At 36.3% G+C, this 24,884-nt stretch overlaps 1 protein-coding gene across 3 annotated transcripts in view; it reads left to right on the top strand.

Moving 5' to 3' along the window:
- Positions 1–3,518: 3,518 nt before the first annotated feature.
- LOC116160997 (FH1/FH2 domain-containing protein 3) overlaps positions 3,519–24,884 on the top strand; it is a gene marked incomplete at its 5' end in the record, with an annotated part of 61,777 nt that continues 40,411 nt past the window's right edge. For all 3 annotated transcript variants that reach the window (XM_031474166.1, XM_031474164.1, XM_031474165.1), the window contains 1 exon segment: positions 3,519–3,628. In XM_031474166.1, the coding sequence (XP_031330026.1) occupies positions 3,519–3,628 (110 nt within the window).

The raw sequence follows: 24,884 nt of genomic DNA, 5'->3' as shown, positions 1-24,884 counted from the left end.
CATTATTAAAAAAATGATGATGAAAATTTACATCAATGTTACTTCTGGTCAAGACCATGTAATCAATACATAAACATTACATCAAAAACGTAAACGATTAAAAAAAAGGTTAACGGTATCAAATACGTGATTCTGCATTGAAGTTAAATCAAGTCAATTTCAAAAACAAAGGTGAAAGATAAAAAAATATAAATTTCGCATACAAAACACAAATTAGTTATAAAGAAATGTAAAGATTACTATCTGCATTTAATAACTCAAAATAACAGCATTTCCGAAGCGATGCTTTCGTGACCGCCATTAAAAGATGCCAAATGTAACAAGCGTTGGTGCTCTCCAGATGGATAGAAGGGTAAAGAAAAGTCGAGAGAAAAGTGGAGGAAAAAAATTCAGAACGAAAGTGTAAAGAACGAAGGGAGGGAGTTGCAAAAGATGCCTGAAGAAATTGTAGGAGCCTCGAAGGAGTAACGAGGAAGGAGCAACAAGGAGCGAAAGGTAGGTAGTACAAGGAAGCGATAAAAATCGAAAAGATTGTAGTAGGCGCGAAGAAAGAAGCTCTGAATAAGATCGTATTAGACGAGTAAAGAAGAGATGTAAAAGAAGAAAGTGGCAGTGGTGGAAACCAAAAAGCAATCAGGAGCGAAGGAATCGTCCGTATCAGGTCCTGCGTGAGGAATGCTGGACGTAACTAAAAAAGCACGATAAAGGAAGAAAGATGGAAGCATCTGATATCTGAAGAACTGCAAGGGAAAAATCGCTTAGGACGCAGAGGTGTAGGAACCCTGAAAGAAGTGCGAAGAAGGCAGACTATGAGATTCTTTGATTCTTGAAATAAAATATTTGACAGGGATAGAACATAAACAATAATTTACGTCACAATCGAGGGTGGTTTAATGAATGATCTCAAAAATATTACAAATAGGACACTGTAATATAATATGTATATAGATCTGCACTGTCAATACTTAAATTTAAATTAATTTTTAGTAAAAAGTAAGTATTAATATCAAAGCTGGATTCTCTCAGAAAACAACGGAGCTATAATCGTTAAATGAATATCAAACACAACACATGTAATAGTTTCAATTCGATTGTATCGAAAACCAGTATGTAATTAAACGTTATATCAAGGAGTCGACGAAAATAAACCTTTGAACTAGTGAGCTCAAAATGGTGCGTTCAGCTTTATCGGTAACAGACCACAACACAACAAACAAAAAAAAAGGAGTAGTGAATAGCGCGGCACAGAAAATATTGCGTAAGCAATTCTAACGTCTGACACGGAGGCAATCGTATACTAAAAACCGTAATTAATATTTAAAAAGCAATTGCACCGTCAAAATTAAGTATCCCTTAAAAGTTAAGCATAACTTAAATCGTTGCCATAGATTCCAAGTTCGACTTAATTTTAAGCAAGGCTTACTTTTGTTGGTGCAACTGGGGTAGTCCCGGTAATTTCAAAAACTAATTTACAAAGCAACGATAGCTAATATCTCAAATAACACAGCTAATCTGAAGGATACAATGCAATCAAACTAACAGAAATGAATTCTCGTAGTAATTAGAAAATAACATGGACAAATTGGGTCTCGATAAGTGTATTCTTCGTAGCGGAACAGGTGGTATAAGTAAAATGAGACATATCGGAACAATTTACAAGATCGTAACACTTCAAGGTTTCTTTATGCTTGCGGTTACAACAGGAATAAATCGGCACATCTCCAAGAACAAACTTCGAGTAGGTCGTAATGTTCTAGAATGAAGTAGATGATATGTAGGTAGAATTTTTTAAGTCGGTAATGTAGAAACCATGGTGTACGTTTGCCAATACCAATTCTAATAAGGTGGCTGATCCAAGTAAATATGCGATGTCGTTCCGTACTGCGTAGGTAGTAAGTAAAATCCAGGCAGGTACAACTTAAAAGATAATCGAAAAGAATGAACGATAAGAACTTAAGAGAAACATATTTCGTATTGTTTATATGCAAATATAGATCCGTACAAACGCTTCAATGGAACACACCCACACACATCTGAAGAAACAGAGAAACCATTACAAAGTTCAGTTTATGAGAAGAATTTCATTTCAATGCTTTTCTAAATAAGAAAGTTGGAACTGCGCATGCGCAAACCTAAATTTTAAAACTAATGTTACATTTTCCTTTGTTCCAAGCGCCTAAGTATCAAATTTCACTTAAATGGTTCCATATATAAAAAAGTTGGCACTGCGCATGCGCAAAATAAAATTTCGAAATTGGCGCTGGATTTTCCTTTATTCCAAATGCCTATGTATCACATTTCATTTAAATTCTTCCATAAATAACAAAGTTGGCACTGCGCATGCGCAAAACCAAATTTTGAAACTGGCGTTTGATTTTCCTTTATTCCAAGTGCCTATGTATCAAATTTCATTCAATTACTTTTATAAGTAAAAAAGTTTGCAATTCGGTTTATAAATGGTCGAGATGCGAAAAGGGCACTGTGGATTTTGAATCGATTCGATTCAACTTTTGGCATTGCGTATTATATGGTTAAAGCTATGCCCATATTGAATTTCATGCAATTTAGTTCATAACTAACGGAGATGTAAAAGCGATCGAACATTTCTAAACAAAGTTATCGTTCACGCGGACAGATAGATGGACAGACAGACAAAGGAACAGACGGACAGACCAACAGGCAGGCGACAGATAGCAATGCAAAATTATAAACGATCTCTAGGATCGTTAATAAACGGCAAAAGTGTAAAAGTTCCATAAGTTAAAAACTCTGCCGAATTGTTGTTTTATAATTTTCTTTGATAAGTTTATAGTTATGCCCTCTCAACCTCTGGTTATCAGTAATTTTAATAAAGTTTTTGCAAATTTTCAGGGAATTGATCGTGCCTAATTCTAAAAATTTGGATGAGGTCTGCCCTGTTGAGTCTATCGGTCAGTAGGCAAGTCTTTCTTTGAAATTTTAACCATACATGCTTCTATAATAGTAAAGAAAAACATAGTTATGGCCTTTTGGGACATACTGATCAATGCATGGAAAATGCGCCGTATGAACTACTTAACGACAAACAGTGCGATAAGACAGCCGGTACATCATCTTATGGAGTTCTTGCGCTACAGTTTAACTCAAAATGTCACACATTTAAATCGTAAATACGTCGTCGGGCATTGCATTAATATAGAAAACTGTTTTTATTAATTTGTTTCGTCCTTAATTAATTCCAAAACAAACACCGCTACCCGAAGCAATAACAATAATTTTTCCACTGTATCCACGGGGTAATCCCGGTTTGAAATTAGCCGCAATTAAAACATCGTTCTCCTAAGCTACACGGATATGAGCCTACTTTATAATTAAAATTCTTCTATTGCCTTTGTGCGTTTAATAATAACGTTCAACTCCCCAATTATGGACGGTAATTGTTATATCAAAGGTTTGATGTCTTAACTCTGCCATATTTTTGGGACTTTTTTTGGCCCCTCTCGTTTTCGTTTGCTAATCTGTTGTCTCTTTCATTGCAGCTGGACGATGCCTCCTTACAACTGTACAAAGATGGAGATTACGGTTCCTATTTAGACCTGGACGCCTCGATTAGCGAACAACAGGAGGAATTCGAAGGATTTCAATTAAAGTAAGTCTTTTTATCGCGAGTCCATAAATCTTGCTCGAAGTCTCCGGTTAATTTAATCAGTTGAATCACCGAAAGTTCAATTCGAAATGAATTATGGCTTAATGAGGTGATACATTTGAAAAGCGTATAAATGGTACTTTCGAGTAAATGATAAATAGCCGTCGGATGCGTAGAAATATAACGAAGGTCCCGAGGGTATTTGAAAATGTTATTAACGATCTAGTGTAGTTGGAAAAATTTAATTGCAGTATTTATGACCGTACGTAACGGTTGTAACCTGCTGATTTCTTAATTGAAAGTACGTTATAACATTTAAGGGCGCTCAGAAGCTTAATGGAATTAAGTTAAGTGAAACATCATAATTAGTTCGACATTCCCACATCGAAGGGTAGTTTCTGAAGTAATCGATATCAAATTTCCAATTAACGATTTATTTTCAGCATTCCACGTTAGACATTTTAATGGGCGTTCCGTGGTCTCAAAAAAGAATGAGGAACAAGTATGTCACGCGTAGCGTGCTGAAGGAAGAGTTAAAAATCATTCAACATTAATATGATAGTTAATCTCGTGTGGCGATTGTAATTCATTCGTGTGCCAAGTTTCAATTTTTTAATTACCAGAGGGCAATAAATTACCTTTCGAAATCGGAAACTTTAAATTGCAATAGTTTAGACTTTACCTTGCCTTATGATATAGCTTGTTACAATTGCAATAAAGTCAACGAGTCTAATGATTAGTGATAGGGAAACTTGAAGGTCCGCTCGTGGAGGCGAAACTTCTAATGCGAATATCTCAAGAAATATGTCGAAAGAGGGTGCTCTCACAGGAAAACTTGACGGTAGGGACGCATTGTATCCGGCGATGGGGTCAAAACTTTAAATGCGAATATCTCGACAACGGGGTGTCGGGAGAGGTACTCACAAAGGGATAGAACGTATGACCTAGACGCAAAACTTAATTCTAGGACCTTTCACAAGCACACATGGATTTTTTCTATACGTTGACCATGACCATAAATAATGATACCCCTATATCGTGGCCACGTTTCTTAACTAACTTACCCCTATTTAACTCTCAATAACAATAATAATATGGTACTTTTATATTTAAAAAAACATAACTTTATGTGTAGCAAAAATGGACTCATTTGTTTTATACGAAATATTGAAAATACAACTTCAAAAGAAAAATTTAAACAAAACTATTTTATATGATATCTGTTCTAATTAGCCAATTTATTCAATAAAATGTAATGCAATTTCTTGTGAGAATGAGATAGAGGACAACAAGAAAAATAATGACGTGTCACGTCGTATTTTTATACAAATTTACAAGAAAAATATCAAAATCAAATTTTCATGCATTGCTCAACAAGACATCCACGGGTAACTAGATCTTGCTGAATCAACATGGCTATGATGGCGACGCATTCAAATGAATTTCTTTTTTGTCCTCTATCTCATTCCGTAAATATCCAATATGGCGTCCATAAGAAATAAGAAAGTAGTGGCCTGTAGCTTCTACTTCTAGTGAAATTCTAATAACAGATTCAGATTCTCCGAAAAGAGTGCCCATGGAAGGTACCAACGGGAACTGTCCATTTCCGACCGTCTACAGAAAATAAAAACGAAATTTGGCATTTTCAGTGTTTTGGTAATATCTCGGTTATTTTCAAAGACTTTCCAAAAATTTCAAATGCATTTTGTTAGTCACAAAAAGGGGTAACTTTGTGCCCATTTAACCTACATTGTATCTCTTACCGTTACGGAGATCCCAGTGGTAAACCACGAATTTGAACCACCGTGCACATATCCATAGTACAACCTCGTTAATCCGAATAGATTCGGACCACTGACCTTTTGGATTATCACATTTTCGGATTATCGTGAAACTAGTGAAAATAATAAATTTGGACACAAGCATTAAGAAATAAACTTTATTCTTTTCAACGTCTTCAGGGCATCGTTGTTACGAGGAACAAAATTATTTCGGACTATCGCGATTTCGGACTAGCGTGTATTCGGATTATAGAGGTTGTACTGTATAGTTTATTTTTAAACGAAATGTTACACATTTTGGGTATTGGGTAGCACAATTCCTGATATTATAGAAAAAAAAAAGGAAATATCTTGTTCCATTTTGGCGTAAATAGCAGAAAAGTTCTCTAAAACAGAACAAGCTCTCGATTATTAAGGTGCCACACCAATCATAAAACCACCCTAATAGGCAGTTAACCGCATTTGCAGCTGAACGCGAAGTATGACACAAATTAAAATCCACCCTACGGTAATTTACAGGTGGGTAACATAACGTTGCAAACGCAAACCGTTTCCATTAATAAAGCAAATTTACACAACCAATCAGCCATAAATCAACTCAATTTCCACACAAGCTCAGATAATGATGACTGCAAAATAAACAAAATCTTTCCTGTAATCTGAATAATGCAACAGTCCACAACTGACCGGCGTCTTAAGTTTTCAAATGCATTTACTAAGTGAGGACAGTATTTCAGGACCACTTATCCACGCACCACAACCAAAAAATTTAAGAATTTCTGCTAAATGATGAAATCGCCACAATCGAGAAGTAAATCATAATCCTTAAAAATCAAAATCCAACACCCTCGCCGTTAACTTCCTGTTGTTTAGTCGCCTCCTACGACATGTAGTGTTCTCTGACAAAAAACGTAGGACCGTACTGGAAAGTACCGTTACAGTTCCCCCCTCGTTCATATTATTGAAATTCTTCGGATTCATCTCATTTTTCAGATCTATGGACTAATTGAATTATTAATTTTTTTTTAATATTTCCATTTCTTTAGATGCTTTTGTTTCCTGGAGTTTTCTGAATTATGCTGTTTGAATTCTTAAGATTCATCGGCACCTTCAGATCCTTACGTTTCTTCAGATACTTCGTTTACTTCGAATTATTTCTATTTTGAAATTCACCCAATGTTTCGATTACATCACATTTTTAGCGCATTTTTTAAGAATTAAAAAAATGTGGTATTGCTTGCGTCCGTCCGTCCGTCCGGATCCACTTCTGCTGTTTCGAACTACTAGGGGAATGGTCCTAGAGTCCTGGAATTTTTTGCAGTAGGTAGCCTATACCTTGAAGGTTTCGCTATCTAAAAGCCCCCCCCCCCCCTCACGAATTATAGCCTGAGATGCTGTTTTTTGACAGTAAACGTGCATAACTTTTACATACGACAACCCAATTGGTCTCAGATTTTGCATACGTATGCGCTTTAGTGTACCAAGTTAAACTTTAGAAGGGGGGGGGGGGGGGGGTAACACTGTTTCTAATCCTTCATGGTCTCATCGAAATAAATTGGTTTGTACCAACTTATATACTTTCCCGTGCGACTCTTCTTCGAGATCAGTGAGCGACGGGGCCTGAGGGGTGGGGGGGGGGGGGGTTAAAATGTCTAATTAAGTTTCTAATTATTTATTTAATATTCTAATTAAAGGTCTCAACGAAAGGAACCGTTTGCTACCAACTATTACCCTTCTTTATGTCCTCTTATCAATGTACGGGATGGAGGGGAAGGGGGGGGGGGGGGGAATTAGTTTTATCCTTCATGGTACTCTAATGAAAGGTCTCAATACGAAAGGAACTAATTTCTACCAACCATAGCCCTCCTCCTCGACCTCTTATCGTGATCGGCTGAAAAGTAATTTAAACTTAAATATTGGCATTTCAGATCTAGATATTACAGTGTCCTATTTGAAATATTTTGAGATTATTTATTAAATAACTCTTGATTGTGACAACAATTATTGTTGTCCTCCCCGACCTCGTATCGTGATCGGGTATATTCCCTTATACCTCAAGAACGGATTGTCGGAAAAGGGTACTCGCAAAGGGCGATTGAGACGTCTGCAAGAAATATATCCATTGGTGATGTCAAATTTCGGTTAAAAAAAATGCGCTTTATCTGCACAAGAGTTGTGCACAATTTATACTTGTTTTGATTGCTTCCGTTTTTTTTCGATTTATTCCGATTCTTCTCTTTCAATTCGTCACATGCTTCAGACCCTTCGAATACTTCAGACCCTTCGAATACTTCAGACATTTCGGATTGCACACCTTCAGAGGAAAATGTAAGTGTTGTGTGACTTATGTTTTGTGTGCCTACTTCACGCATAACAGATTATGATCACTGGTCAAAAGATAGTGGTCACCACCAAATACAGAGCTTTTGCTAATGTTATTAGTTAGGAGTGCCTAGCAATAACAATAATTGTTGATACTGCTGAGAAATTTCCAGCTCGTAATTACTGAACAATGATGCAGAATTGTACTGAAAAACAAGTAAATACAAACTACCAACTTAATTACAAGTTGCCAGGCCGATTATCCATTGCGAAAAAAATTAATAATCTCGCAGAAGTCGATAATAACCCATCTAATTAATTGCACTATTAATTATAGTGGAATGTACTTTTACTTTGCAATTTAAATGGATGATTGCAGGAACGTTCTGAATGCAATAAATGCATTCACTTTCCTTGCAGCTGTGTAATTGTTTTTTTGAGCTAGTTTAGCACGCTTTTCGACGTGCGTTTTTTCGCAACATCGCTCTCGTGAGAAATCAATTGTTCATATCTCCCCAAGACGAAGTCATCATAGCCGATCGAATAGCGTAAGATTTCATTTTCGATTTCTATTATCTGCATTGTGCGTCTTGAAGTGCGCTAACAATGATCTTGAAGGGATTACAATTTTGTTCCGAGTGTTCTCAATTAAGTACCTACGTTTAGGTTGAGAGCGAACTTATAAATTGAATCTCACTTTCTCTAATCTCTCGAGAAGCGGGGAAACTGCTTACATGTTATGTTATTGAAATATTGGTAACCTAATTTCTTGTTACACTACATTTTTATAATCTCATTTTTGTGTTTAATCTTCAGTACTTCACCTAATCAACTTTCACTTTATGTTTCACATGCGATGCTTATAGAGGGCAATATCTTCCTTAAATCTCTAACAGAGAACAGTATCTGTAAATTGGTGTTTCGAACCACATAAAATTTTGTGTTTCGACCTTCCCTTTAGATATGATTATTGCATCTGATACGACTAAATGTGGGAAAATTAGGTAAAAAAATTGCTTTTTTGTTTTAAAATAATTACGTTTTTAGGGGAATTTTTTGAAGAGTTACGGACAACTGTTCCCCTGAGAATTCCTATCGGCCACATTCCGAACCCGGATCATTCGTCTTTGTTTTTCTAGCAGAAACATATTTTCAAACGCACCATTTTTTTTTCACTTGTAAAGTTGGCTTCCTCGGCAGTTCGTCAAAGTGGTTAATAATGAGGTGATTATTAGCTAGTAGTCAATAATTAGAACTCTCACGCTGTCACTTTTAGAGATCACGTTGGCACTGCGTTACCAGCGAGTCCGACCCTGTAACAAAGAAACTGCACGCACCTAAACTCAGTGGTACCGTGGTGAACTAATTACTGCCTGAAGGGCCAATGCATATTACTTGTAAGTCCAATATCGAAAACATATGCACTTGGTGCAGTAATCGGACCCGCACAATCAAATGTATCCCTTTTCTTTGATGACAAAATTTTATGTACCTCTTAGTTAATGAGAGGACGTAGAAACCAATTAATACGAATAACGATGCTATCAATTATTGAATTACGTCGGCTCAACCGCCAGATATAGGATGTCTAAAAGAAAATCCACCAAGATAACGAAGCGTTATGAAATTTTAACTGAAAATGCTTTTTGCAAAGGCGGATTGAAAACACAGGACAAGACAGGGAACATTGTGTATGTTCAAAATCAACTTTGTTAGTTGCAGGTGAATTGTTATGCGCATTTTGTCGTATGGTTTCGATCTTTTCATCTTCGAAGACACGCCATACCAAACTTTTTTGAAGTCAGAATTTTTTCCGTATCCGGATTTAGGGAATGCACAAACAGTTTGCCAAACTCGTTAATCTTCTATGTGTGATAACTACTGGGAAAGAAGTACATATGCAGCAGGCAGAATACGCTATAATTAAAAAAATCAAGCAGCAATCAATTATGAATACAAAATTAGCCTTGACCTTAGCCCTTAATTTTACACTACGCCTTCTGCTCTGCGGATACTGCTATGGATTAGCTTCATAATTAAAAGTGCTTTAAGTTTATGGGCATAATGTAAAAAAGACGGAAAATGTCGGCTTAGTGCAACACTTAAGTTAATAGAGTTTAATGGTGTTTTCTTACGAAAATCACGATTGGGCGCATTTATTTCAAAACGTAAAAAAAAGGTAACCTGATTACATTTCTCACAAAAGACTCCCCGATGAGGTATTTTATCTGTGACTACAGCAGGATTTTATTTATCAGACATTAAGAGTATTATAGGCCCTCGTTTGAGCACTCTTCACCCCCATTTTCGCTAGCAAGTCGTTTTAAGTCAAGGTGATTTTCCATCAACGAGGCCGAAAAAGTCATATTTTTTGACCTCGCTTGTAAATTGTTAACAAAACACTTCTTTTAAGGTTCAATTGTTGTTAGAAAATACTTAATTTGTTGGTTTGGTTGTCTTTACAATGTAGATATTTGAAAAGTTACCAATAAGAACATTACATTAGAAATTGCGAAAAAGTATCAAAAGTGTCAAAAAGTAAATACCAAAGAATATCTCAAAGAACTAAGAAATATCAAAAAGTAAACAAAATCAACAAAAACTACTGATGTACTCTAATCTTAAAGTACGAAGAAGTATATGTATGTACAGGGTGTCCCATTTTCGATACCCCGTGATGTGTTTTTTTTGGGTCAAACTTAAAATGGTAATATAACAATTTGAAAATTTTTTCTCGCTTAAGAGATACGGGGGAAAATCAAAAACTTTCTTACCTACTAAAAAGAGATACTGAACAATGTTTATAACAAAAGTTTCTTCCATTTTTAAAAAAGTATACGGGGTCAGACAAAAAAGTTATTGGACCTAACCTAATTTTTTAATGGGATTTTCTCTCCGGAATATTGCAAATTTTCCATTTCTCGCTTAATACCAAAACATAAATAGAAGTTTATGGTTCACATAAAAATAATGAAAAATAGAGCAAAGTAATGGTGGATGAAATCGGGTAAGCTAAAAGTAGTGTAGCATATAAGATCTACAAAATCGTGGTAAATTATTTAAACATTCAGATGGTTGTTGTCTACTAAAAATTTGTATAACTCGAAAACCACATAAGCACAAAATGCGTAATCATACGCCAAAATTAGCGCTCCCATGAAGATGATCGCGATAAATGGCCTGCTCCCGAATTCAATGAAATAAAGCGTTGCCCTTATTGTGACCCAAAAAGGTGATCGTCCTAGTTTAAGCGTCACCCCTAATCAATAATTTTCAAGTTCAACCAAATCAATTTTGTGTCATAATGGCGCATTAGAAAGGCGTCTATTATGCTATTTAACAAAGTTTATAGCCATGCGAGTATCCGATTGCTTCATGTGATAAAGCAACTGCTTCATTTGAAATTTAAATGCGATTGATTACAAAAATCCATACATTAAAAATGAACGAGTGACCTTATCAACTCTATAATTTTGAAACAATGGGTTTTAATTATTCATTTAATTATGGTGAATCGAGAGAGATTTTCGCATAAATAAATCGGTGTGTTTGTCCTTTTTGTTTTGAAGCTTTTCACCGAAAAGGATTTACGTGTAGGTATTATTTTCCTTGTTAATTATTTAGTATGGGTTCGGCGCCATTGATCCCCTTTTCTTCTAGTCATGCCAATGTACGTCTACAACATTTCAATCATTTCCACCACCGTCATAATTCTCTTCTCTTGATCGGGCGCAAATTCTTCGATATACGGGAGAAAATAAAAAAATGGTCAATTGCAGAACAACCCTAGATACAGAATGTTTACAACAAAAGTTTCTGTATAATTATTGCTGAATAATTTGCCGTTTTCAAAATGAGTATACGGAGCACGATGTTGTCGGACTTGACCTCATTTTTTAAATGGAGCAGCCTGTATATTTTAATCTGCGCCATCCACAAAACATCTGTTCAGCTCGCTCAAAACAAAACAACGTTTATTAAACTTAGAATTGTAATTATTTTCCTCGTAAACGCCCCGTCACAGTGAAAAATTTCAAATTAATCATTTGGAGGACTCAAAAAGCCTCGATCCACTTCCGAAAATTCCAAAGAATTAACTACACAAACTTTTCATTAACACCTGACATGGGCGCGAAAAGAAAAACCTATCCGGTTCGCACAATGGATTCGAATAAACACAATTAATTGATTGTCAAACATTTATTCCGAAACACAAGAAAAAAAGTAAAACAAGTTTTGACATATTACCCCACACGCACGCAGTCGACAGTTAAAATACGAGATCTTAAAATCGACATCTATCTAAACCTCAAACTACTGCCAGATCAAACAATTCAAGTGAACGACTTTTCCATTTATTTGAATATGTACCGGGTGATCCAATAAGACTGTTCCTCGGCCATATCTCGGGAACCGTTCGTCGTATGACTTAGGGGTAAAAAAAATTATTGGGTAAATCGGTCATGAAGAATCGCTGGAAAATATTTTCAAGTTCTAAAAATGACTATCAGAGGGCTTAACTGCCATCTTAAATTTTAAAATTGCATTTTCTTTAAATTTCGCATAATAAACTAAACATTCTTTCATCACATTTTTAAAGAGAACCAGTTTATCTATCATTTTCGTAAACACAAAAACTTAAAAGTTATTTCAAAAACAAAGATGGTGTTCAATTGTTTTTCAATAACCTACTTTAACTTCTTGACCGTTCGACCGATTGTAACAAATTTGGTATCGTTGAAAAGAGCATTCCTTGGGCAACACGAATCAACGAGAATCAACAAGAAAATATAGTTAATTTAGTTGAATCCTTCTCCGCCAGGGGTCTAGTTTTGACACTATGATCCAAAATCCTAAAAGAATCAACGAAATCAAATGGAATGATATGAATTTTTTTAATGAAAAAATAGCCAAATAACTCCCAAAGAGGCCAGTGAAAACCGTTTTCAAAATCTCGTTCCTAACCTCAAATATTGGGAAAATGAGATTAATTAATTAATATTAATTAAAATGCTTAAATTGTATCTTATTTGACGTATTTCCGGTATTTGTCGATGGGGCGAATAATTTACAAAAGCGCTAAAATTAAAACGAAAAATTACGAATCTAACAAATTTCTAAGAGGGAAAACAAATACAGAAATACACATATAAGTAAAACGAACTAAATCTGTGTTTATTCGTAAATAATCCCCCAAGTTTATTTAATAAATTGAAAAAATGTTTAGATCGAAGTAACTTCTAACATGATGTTGTTTAACATAACAAAATTAAATTCTCTTCTCAAAAATATAACCCTAAACAAATTCAATATTGATTCAAAAAGATTAAAAAATTAAAATGTAATTCCTAGTTTTTGAAAAAAAAATGTTACACGCTATCTTCTTAAATTAAAATATACAGGGTGTTGCATTTAAGAAAGTGAGGTTAGGTTCGATAATTTTTGGTTTGGTATTGCATTGGGGTAAATCTTCTTTTTTGACGGAAATACACGTTTTGAAGCGCCAGGAATCCGAATCAAACAAAATTTCGATGATGTTTGTCTGCGCGTGCGTCGGTCCATCTGTGCTCTCATTTCCGGCTAATTGACTGAACCGATTTGAACCAAATTTGGTACACATATTCATAGACAAAAAGAAAGGGATGAAAAGCTTTTGGATAGAACGAGCATGCGTAGGTGTGCGGGTGGTATCTGTGCTAGTCACAGCGAATTTTTTACCTGGCCTTGTAGAAAATGGCAGATTATTCAACAATCATCAGGAATTCAGGATTGCCAAAAAAATTAAAATCAGCCCCACAGATTTTGAGATTTGTTACCTTCTAACTAGACACCATGGCAACAAGGCCTGCGATCGTAACTTACTTTGAAAATATGCTTTTTAACACTTTGCTCTGCAGTGAATGGAATTCTTTTCCACTCTATAAATACAAATGAATAATTTTTAATATTATACTACTCTTCACCTCGAGCTACACGTGGAATATCTGTAACATAATCCGTTCCAGTCACAAAAAAGCATCAAGGAGGAAGTAAACTTATAACGTATTACTACAGTTTCCTTTGCCAAAACACAAACGAGTTCAACAGTACCAAATTGGACGCCGGCCAGAATATTAATTGCAAACTTACAATTTAAACTATGTGCATAAAGGAGATAAAGACAGTAACCTAAGTTAACGTTACATAATCTAACTCCTTAAGTATGTTAATAACAAACAAATTCGCTAAAACAAACCGGCGATGTTTATTGCCCGCCTCTTTGATATAGTATCAATGTTGGAATGGGGCCAAGCAGAATTAGTAATACATCACGCCGACATGAAAATTATTTTCGTTCTCTTACCTACTTTTAACAAAAATTGTGATTTGTGTAACTTAGAAATAATGGTCGGCCGTCCTTGCTCTAATTATAGGTGTTTTTCGTAAACTTTTCCGAAATATTGTCATTGGCTCTCGCGCTTCTTTTTATTTTAGTTGGTCTCTCAGTGTCCTAATGCAAGGTGTTTAGTGAGTTTATTCAAATTCCTTCCGCTTGAGATGGGTTATCTCGTGGACGCGAATTTTGAATCTAGCGAAAGGTAATTGGTGTTACTTACGCTTTGATAAATTAGCATGCCGTTTTGGCCTTAGTAATCGATCACAAGTAGACAGTGTTCCCAAGATCAAACGATTATGAATGGCGTACCTCAAGGTTTTGGATTGTGTCCTGTACTATTATAATTTCTTGAATGTCTGAAAACTAACACACCACACCAGCAGTGACTTGAGGTTGAGCGACCGGATGCGTGGTGGGTCTGTCAAGGTAGTGAGTTGGGAGAAAATCATTGGCAGAAGAACCAATTATCTGTGAATAGTAATTAATAAAAAATGAAGATAATGTAGGCAATAAAGGAATGATTTAAGTTAACTGATACACTAGTTGAACAGGGCTGGACTGAATAGGCGGATCCACCTGAAATGATCCTCTTGCATTCACTTACAGTAGATTAATCAAATCAAAGAAAAGAATGCATTTAAAACGATTATAATGATTATATCAAAGATTAAATATGGACACGAGTAATATATTCTTGGAACTCATGTTGCTATTTGGCAAAAATCCCAAAATTTGCTTTCATGTTCAACATAGAGATATGTCACAAACGGCACTAACTATCTAGGATCTAGATCTTTGCGACCTTTGTGTTATTTGGAAAAATGCTTGGTTCTTTCTTTCACTCAATTTATTTGCGTACTTTTATGTTACGCACTGTATAATATTTTTCAAAACGTGCTTTCATAACAAGTGAAGTGTTTTTGGCGCATTTTTATTTTTCAAAGGTTTCATAAACTGATGAGCGTTCGTTGTAGAATATAAATGAATCATTTTTTATTATTAAGCTGCCACTGTCTAGCTATTTTTGGAAAAAAACGACAGATCGAAATGTTTTGAAAGTTCCTTAAAGAGCTGAGTGCAACGTAAATAGATAAGAATGAAGGCTTTAGATTAGTGGAAAGGGGACGCTAGTCGCGAATGTTGCGGTGGTTCCATTTTTTAAGCTCGTAGCGCCCTTAATTGGGTTTGGGGGATTTCAACCGGCCCGGTATACATTTTTTGTGTGACCGCGGCGAAGGACGTTTCACAAAAAAATGGTGTCAATGACCTAGGATGACGTTGAGCAGGACAGTAACCTCAGATGGTGACCTTAAGAATGTAATTTGACAACCCACAAAATGGGACCAAGGGCCCTGAGACTGTAATTTCACACTCTTAAAACATTGGGTCAGTGACTTCAGTTGATGACCGTGAGAATGTAATTTGAAACCCAAAATAGACCAGTTTCCAGGGTCACAGCCACTTTCCAAGCTTCCTACCAGGTGACGAGCGACATTGAACTTACTTTCCAAGATCACCGCCACGTGACCTTCACCTGCTTCCTAAGGTCACCAGGTGGCTAGCGACCTTGAACTGCTCCAGGATGAGCTTGTATACTTACTTACGCAAACTAAGTCCATTGCAGAAAGCACATTTCTTTTAATTCTCATTGGGCAATTCTTAACCTCGTACTCGTGACGTTGCATATTTCGCACGAAGTAAAATACACCTTGACCAAACGAAAGCTGAAGCCCATATAAACAGAGTTGGACTGGGTAGAGTGACCCAGTGACCCGGTGACCCAGTAGTTTACTGACCCGGTGACCCAGTTGACCCGGTGACCCAGCTTGACCCGGTGACCCAGCTTGACCCAGTGACCCAGTTTGACCCGGTGACCCAGCTTGACCCGGTGACCCAGCTTGACCCGGTGACCCAGCTTGACCCGGTGACCCAGCTTGACCCGGTGACCCAGTTTAACCCGGTGACCCAGCTTGACCCAGTGACCCATCTTGACCCAGCTTTACTCAGTGACCCGTCTTGACCCGGTGGCCCAGTAATTAAATTATTGTTAGGTATCATCCAAAACAATTTCAAGTAACTTTTAATTTTAAAAAAAACTTCCTCAATAATATTCGGCAACAAGCACTTAGCCCAATTTCATTCAAGAGAACTAATACCTAAAAAAATCAAATGCATTTGTTTATAGTTTGTAGTCAAGTAGTCAATGAAAGTATTTAGAGAAAAGATTTATTTGGATTAAGCTAACTAGTAGAAAAAAATTAAATGTGAATGAACACCTGTAAGCAAACTGGTAAGCCCTGAAGCAAAGAAATAACATTATTCTAATACAATTCGGGACATGGAAAGTTTTTTACGGCAGTATTAAAGCAAACATCACAGAAATGGCAGTTGTCAAGCAATCGAGTATTATTTTCAACAAACCAGCATTTCATTTATTTCATAATCTGTACACTTGAACTGAGGGCACTGACTTAACTGCGTTATTCGATCAAACTAGGTGACTGGGTCGAATTGGGTCCCCGGGTTCAATTGGGTCGCTGGGTCAAACTGGGTCATTGGGTCAAACTGGGTCACTGGGTCTAACTGAAAAGAGTATGACGTGACCCAGCGACCCAGTGACCCAGTTTAATTTAGTGACCCAGGTGACCCAGTTGACCCAGTGACCCAGTCCAACTCTGCATATAAAAGCTGTATGGGAATCCCTTCTGGGCGGACCGTAAAGAAAAGTTATCTACGCATTCTGGAACATTGTCATATTCTGTAAACTTTGTATACCAGTAATACGAGCCTTAACCTAGCTAGGTGAATTCTGAGTCAAGACGGCTCTATGGAGATCGATGCCATCTCAAACCAAGACTTATTGAAGATATTGTAATATTTGGTATTGTTTGTATTTCAAACTTCGTGGATTAGGTATATTTAAGGGTATTAATTTTAATTTGCGGGAATTAGTTCGTCTTATTTTTATTGGTTCAATCAGTTTAAATTTGAAAAGAAAGAACCTTTAAGCTACTTCGCTAACGTGTAAATTTTCAATTAGCGGACAAGGTTTTTAATTTATGTGTAGTTTAATAGAACTTTTGAATGAATTAGATTTTTTACTGTTTATCATATTAGAATTCAGTTAATGAACCTACTCCCATTTAAGTACCCATCTAATTTTACGTTGAATTTCGCATGACCCCAAGTTATGAAAAGGGATTTGTATCTTATGGCCAATTGCACCGTCAAAATTAAGTATCCCTTAAAGTTAAGCGTAACTTAAATACCATAGCAACAATTGTCTTAATAATCATTGCCATAGATTTTAAGTTCGACTTAACTTTAAGCAAGGCTTAATTTTGTTGGTGCAACTGGGCATTAGTGTTTGCAGGAAAAAAATTATTATATATTATATTATTAGTGATTTCCTATGATTAGCAGGTCTAATGGAATCAGCAAAGAGTACCTAGATAGAAATTAGTTTTTATACCGATGTAAGTAAGAGTAAGCTTGTCGGTGCCATTAGTTTTAATAATTGTATCTCCTCGTTATACACTCAACTGTAGGGTTTTAAAAAAAAGGTGTCCACTACGACCCTTGGAGACACTTGTCAGACTCTTAAAAGCTCTTGAAAATCCAACCACAAAACATCTTAAAGACCTTCAAGGCCCTTTGAAGTCGAATGTGGCTTTTAAGAGAATATTACAGTATCCTAGAGACTGTTAAGGATTTACAAATACTCTTTAAAGGTTGCTCAAGATTCGGTTCTGAAAGAAGATAAACGCATTTTAAGTGATCCAAGAGCTTCTTGGATACTTTTAAAAATTTTACTAAATTATTTTCGTGATGAATGGGGGTATATCGAACAGAGGAGTCAGGTCTGAGAAAAACCATTCACAAAACTTACTAAATCGCATCCTACCGAGTCAGGGGGAATGATTCTTTCGCATACCCTGTCAGTTCTGAATTCGCTTTAGTGGCAACTATACCTAGAAGGGCTGAGGTTTACCACTTTTATTATGGCTTAAAAATCAATTATGCCATTTTTTCAGGAAATGTAGCATCAATTTCTAATTAATTAAATATGGCAATTGCAATACAAGAACAAATTCAATAAATATTTTACGCCCTCACAAAAAAGAAACAACACCTTCAAATCATCCCGCAAGTCGAAAACAAACTTCGTAATTGAATTTAAAGTCAACTGCTTAAAGTTGTTAAAATATAAAATACTACATACACCTGTGGAAAAATCTATACTATATATATACCAAGTGATAGACAAATCTATGTAACTACGTACAAAATCTTCAAGATACCCTAAATTATCTCACCCTGATTATTAATCTCCGATGAAAGACACTCACACCTATGGAAAATTCCACCCTATTTGAAAAGTATCAACAATTACAACATGCCCTAACTTGTATTAACACTCTGTACTAGAAATAAAAAAGATACGCGAAAAGTAGCTAAGGTAATCAGAGATTCCCCAAAGCGATTGCAACATAATTCGGAATGTTTGAAAGAAACTAAAGCGACATTGACAATAAAACTTCTACACGTACATGCGAAAACAGTACGTATGTACTATTGTTTTATTGTACCATGTGTACTATCTATAATAATTAAACAAATCCTCGGAATGTTTGAAAGAAACTAAAGCGACATTGACAATAAAACTTCTACACGTACATGCGAAAACAGTACGTATGTACTATTGTTTTATTGTACCATGTGTACTATCTATAATAATTAAACAAAACCCCCCCCCCCCACTCCTAAATCACTCATCCTGCTTAACTGCAAATTCATTTACAATTAGTGCAACTTTCACCACCTTCCTTTTCTCGCTTGAAGAAAGCCAAACCAATAGCCAGACATGGTCTTTGTGCAATTTGAATTATGCATTTCCCGGTAAAACATTTCTCAGTGGCGTATAGCATGCGTTTTTTCAGTACTAATTAAATGCTTAAAAGCGGGAACGATAAAATTCAAAAACTACCAGATATGTTACATCACAACCTTTTGTACCTGAGCCAATAGGTCCCAGTGCAAATCAAAATATTTTAAAAAAAATACGAAATTACGACCACTCACTTTCCTACTTGTGAAGATATTTTCCTGAAATTTTTATCATCGTTGTTTCTAATAAAGACAAACGTACTTTGTTATTTGTGCGGTGTAAGCAAACGTATTTCCCTTAGACAAGGAAAAAATATGGGCGCATAATTCGCAAGCGATAGTGTAAAGCCGGATTTATAGTTCCGTAGCCGTAAGAACGTAAGAACGGAACCGTAAAATCTTACGTTAACGAAAATTATACGATTTATAGTTACCGTAGTGGTAAGAGATGAGCGTGTGCATTAGTGCGAAACGAGATCTGTCATTGTATGTCATCTGTCAGTAAGAGTAACGTGCATTTCAAAAGAATAATAACCAACAAAGTGTCAATAATTATTGTAAATAAACGAAACGAACGTCAGCATAAACTCAACTGTTTGAATTATCCGAGTACTGCCGACGACAAACGCGTTAGCACGATTTACCGTAAGAAATAAGATTTGGGCATTTCCTACGTACCGTAACCGTTCTAACGCAACGTTAACGCGAACTATAAATGTTCACACGCAACAAGTAGGGTTTAATTCCAAACGTTACGGTACGGCGTTGCGGGTACGGAACTATAAATTCAGCTTTACTATCTGCCACATAATAAAATTGGCCAGTGGCGTAGCATCCGTAAATGGTAAATGCGAATAGTAGCAGAAGTACCTAAAAAACAAACTACTTTTACGTAACGATATAATAATAAAGCACGTTGAACATACGAATGAAATTCGTGCGTTGTGCTATTTATTAATCAGACACGGGTATAAACGAAACTTTTCTTTTCTTGGAAATGCCTTTCAAACTAATTGTCCCTCCAGTTAAAGATTGTAATAAAATATGAATCTTCATTGTTTTCTGTTTAATTTTTCACGTAAAAGCTGTTTCCGTACCAATTTTCTCTTTGAAAAACGCGGAGTGCTAATGACTACGCCTATGGAATTTATTGAATAATTCCGTCGTTGAAGACGTTTGTTATCAAAACTTGAATGCATAGGATTGGTTCTGTTGTGCGAAATTATGTATAATCGTTCATTAAGTTATGAATTTTAAAATATTAAAAGAAAAATATTAAAAAAAAACTTTATGATGAAAAATAGGAAAATACGTGGTAACGGCATTGGGCAGATTTTCAATATTTACGTCTGAAATGAAATTCCTGGTTCCTCCTTCTCACTCCGGCTTTTGCATCCACAATCTGTGCAATTCACCATGATTTTAAGTTGTTTTTTGTGTATTTTCACTTAATTTAAGCGCAAAAACTCATAAAAAACGATCTTACTTAAATGACATGTGTGTCACATATAAAATGGCAGACTTGTTTAAAAAGGTAACACGATTAATACACGGGCTGTACGGCATACGCGGTATCCATACTCTTTCATAATCTAAGGTATTTCCAATATGAAAAATAGTAGCGCCTATGTCTACGTTTGTACACCGCCGTTCTTGAATTCAGGTCCTGATAATAACAGCAAATAAAGTGCATATTAAAAATATGGCACTGGATGGGAAAAGTGCGACATATTTTGTAAAGGTAATGTTTTCTATAAGTGACCTATTTGCAAAAAATAGATTGGTCCTTCGAGCCAAATCGAACGACGATTACAGATACGGACAAATTCTAATGAGTATCCTTTCATTTCCATAACAACGTGGATCAAAGCAGATATAAGAGTACGCCGATTTTCTATTTGTCGTTTTCAGAGTCTAGTCTGGAGAATCATCTGTTCAATTTGGTCAGTTTAAGGGAGAAGGTGAGGCTGTAAGAATTCTACGAAACTAACCGTATAACTTAATTCATTCTTCTTCTACAGCTGTAAATCGTACAAATCCGCCCAGCGTGAAAAATTCTTTTAACAAAAAGCGCATCTGCGACACTGTCTAGCGTGAAATATTTTAACGATGTCGCTTCAATGATTGCATTCGCTAGCAATGCGTAAAATAAATAAAAGTACCGGTCCCTTATTTATGTTTATGTAAGAAATTTGGACATTTATCCGTTGAAGGAACCGAGACATTACACATCTTAAGCCAAGCTAAAGCCCATGGGGATTAAAGAGTTATTTTTATGGATTCTCCGATGACGAAATCGTGCGGGCTTCTCAAAGAATTCCGTGTCCGGTATAATAGGTAATGCAATTATGCGGCCGGATTTTTATTTATCACCAAATTGAGTCGGACTTAAAATAGCCACATTAAGCCGGCATTATGTGTTTCGTAAGCTTTTGTGCAATATTCAAAATATAAAACCTTCGTCGTTTGGGCGGCATTTCTAAGCAAATTCTTTCGGATTTGAATGGACACAGTTATAACCTCTGGCCAAAATACGCTTTAATCTATTTTTGATTACACGTTTGTCTTATTTTAATCTGTAGGTATTGTAGGTAAATGCAACACCTACCAAGTTATACTTCTGCACATCGAAAACGCTCGTGACTAATTTTTCTCGCAAATAATACGACAATGCTGCAACTCTGCCACAGGAAAAACATACAATTTACAATTTAAAAATGAAAGAAAAATATCTGTGATAGGTATGTCTGCCTGTGATCAACTCGTCACAGTGGCAGACCACGTGCTTTTATTCGCCTCACCGCAGAACATGCACGTTGGGCTATCCTACAAGGTAATGTTACCATCCACTGCCCCGTCTGGCCTCTATTCAGTTTTGGATGCCCAAAAAACTCAGATTCTCTCAGAGGTCCCGATAAGAAGGCCCTAGACTGTCTGAGTCCAGTTGTTGTTGCCACTGAGCCTGAAATTGACTGGGCATCCACAGTGTTCAATCCCGATATGTATTGCTGTGGCCCCACGTTGGGCGCCAAATAAATAATGCGTGTGTTAAATGGCGACCTAACTACATCACCCACAAAACACATGTCCAGGTAGCTCAAATAAATCAAAAATTGAAACTGAGAATTTTTATGATTTCTCCTCGTAAGTACATCTCCGGTATTCGCTACAAAACAAAATCCAAATAACGACTCGAAATTAATAATTAAGAGATTCGATCAACTTCCGAAAATTCTAAAGAAACAATTACAAAAATGTTGTTTTACACCTGTGATAAATCTTGGGCACAAGTAGAAAAATCTGAAAATGAGAACTCTATCTGTGACGTACAATGGATTCGAAATTCTTCAAAACTTTATTTCTTTCTATTACAGTGTACTCAATCACTCGAGCTGGTTTGTTAAATTACAGGGCAAAATTTCTGTTTTATGGCTATTCAGGCAGGAAACACTTTTGTAGTACAGATTATTTTGATTGCGGTAAAACTGCGCCTTCAAATAAGCAAAGCAAAAAGGACAATTATTTGACAAAATTCGCGGACAGAAACGTACATGCGCTTTCTCCGTCACGAGCTGAACAGCATACGGTGAGACAGTCGCCTTACGCTAACAAGCTCCGTTTTTATGTTTAATTTCGTATTTATTATAACACCACTTCCTACTTCCAACAATTTCAAATAGGGAGCGCTTGAGGAGACCCCTCTTCCATAACAAAATCACGCGCAAAAGAATACGTGCATCGCCAAACATACGTGCGGCTTTCGTGATAACAACGTCCTTATCGCATACGGACAGATAGCACTTAAATGCAGTCGACGAGATATTCCTTTATTTTAATTAACAACATCTTCAAATCTAGCAATTCAAATAAACAAATTTAGACGACTGATCAAATTCCGATGAAATAAACCAATTCTATGCTTATTTGTAATCCCCCAGATTTAATTCAAATTAAAACACTCGCATACACAGGGCGTCCCGTTATTATCTTTGATATTATTTCAGCCCAAATAACCTCCACGTGATGTTGTATACATATATGTATATATGCTGATTACGATAACCTTACATGAGGTTCTCCTGTGTACAAGTCATGGTGCCTGAAACTTGCTATGTCCTATGCTGACCAACAGAGAAGTTCATGTCAGTCCTCGGTCGATCACTATATACGTCTGTATACCGAATGACCCCGTCAGGTTTGAGGAACAGGCGGTTTGAGTTCAGCTGCTGTTCGCTGCCTGCTAGAGTGACTTTAAAACTTTTGATCTTAGGAGGGGTCGGATTCGAGGGTTTCCTCTCAGATCCGCCTGTGCCCAAGGCTGACGCGATGCTGTCACTCGCCCCAATCGTTTTACCGTATGGAAGCCTTCTCCCTGTAAGAGGAAGTTTTTAATGGGGTTGACTTTTTGAGTTGGGGGTTGAATTCCGTTAGGGTTAAGTATTTCCAAAATTTATTATTCTACATTTCTTTTTAAGCCAATTGACATCGTTATCTCTTTTCGTTCGAATAGCCAGACCGACAGATAAACATAATTTTCGCAAAATTTTCCTAAAAACTGCAAGTTCGGTATTCGTTTTAGTTCACGTGGATTTGACATAGCTGTCGGTCTGTGTACGGACTATTTTTGATTGGTAGCTGCTCGATCTCACTGATCGATTCGAGTCATATGCTCGGTGTGATTGACCTCGGAATTAACGGAGTGATGGGACAGGGTAACTAAGCTCGCGACTCGGGTCAAAGCGTTGAAATAGATCAGGTCAGGGAACGTGTATTGGGAAGTAATAAACACACTTCGTCAATTAAAGTTCGGGGAGATTTATTGACTTGGCTTCGAAAAGAAAAACCGCTCGAACGGCAATATAAAAAAGTGTAGAATACAGTGGAGAATGAAATTGAGAAAGAAACATTCATTCTATTCTCTTCGGACAAATCTACACGATATTGGTACAAAGAACCCATCTGGTTTTTGCAATAGCTTAAAGTGCATCGGACATAAATTGACTGGATTTCCGTGGATGCTAGTTCCTTTGGTTATTAGCGATATAGTAATCGCAAACCTTTCCACTGCTAAATTTAACACACAATTTCTTCAGTAAAAACAAAAGGACTAACACAAGTAAGCGAAGGCATAATGTCGAGGGTGTTCAGTTGCCCAAAGTACAATTGCTCGAAGGGTAGATTTAGACGTCACGTAAGTAAGGTAAACCAAATTTGTGTATTTATATTTCCTTCTAGAAATTTGACGAGTAGATTTTTTGAATGTTTAAATTCTTAGACACAGGTATCACTTTGTAAAGAGTTAAAAGTATAAATATTAAGATTTTCAATTTGTGTGTAAACCAAACTGACATTGAGTTTTTTTCCACTGTTCGTTTAAGACTTTAAGGGAGTTACTTTAATTAGTACAATAGAGCAGACATTATTTTTTTTGGTAAAATTTGCAATTTGCCGGTATAGGAAGTGTTATACAGAAAAGAGAACGGAATGCGACCATATAAACCGCGTTAAGATAAGAAACGAATGATCAAGCAGATAAGAGTCGAAAGGCTACAGTGTTGCCGGTCCTAAAAACCGTCGTGACGGAGAATGAGGGACGGTATTTCTGCTATCCCTTCGCATATACAAAAAAAGAGAGTGAACGCGTAGGTTTCATTGGGGTCGTTTCATCACTCGAGCTCGTCGAAACATGTAACGAGGTGTGCGCCATTTTTGAGATCGCGTGAAATTTAATTCGTAATTAAAAGTTACAACGAAAGCCGTATAACCGCAGTAAAACAATTTTTGACGAATTTATTGTCGTGTGCACTTTATCAATTCAGTGTGAGATATCCTTTCGAACAAAACCAATAATAAGGGGCTTTTTTAGGCAACAAGGGAACTTTGTCGTGTAGTG

This window comes from Photinus pyralis, unplaced genomic scaffold (genome assembly GCF_008802855.1).
Source record: "Photinus pyralis isolate 1611_PpyrPB1 unplaced genomic scaffold, Ppyr1.3 Ppyr1.4_LG10, whole genome shotgun sequence".
Lineage (NCBI taxonomy): Eukaryota > Metazoa > Arthropoda > Insecta > Coleoptera > Lampyridae > Photinus > Photinus pyralis.
This window is presented reverse-complemented; position numbering and strand designations above follow the sequence as displayed.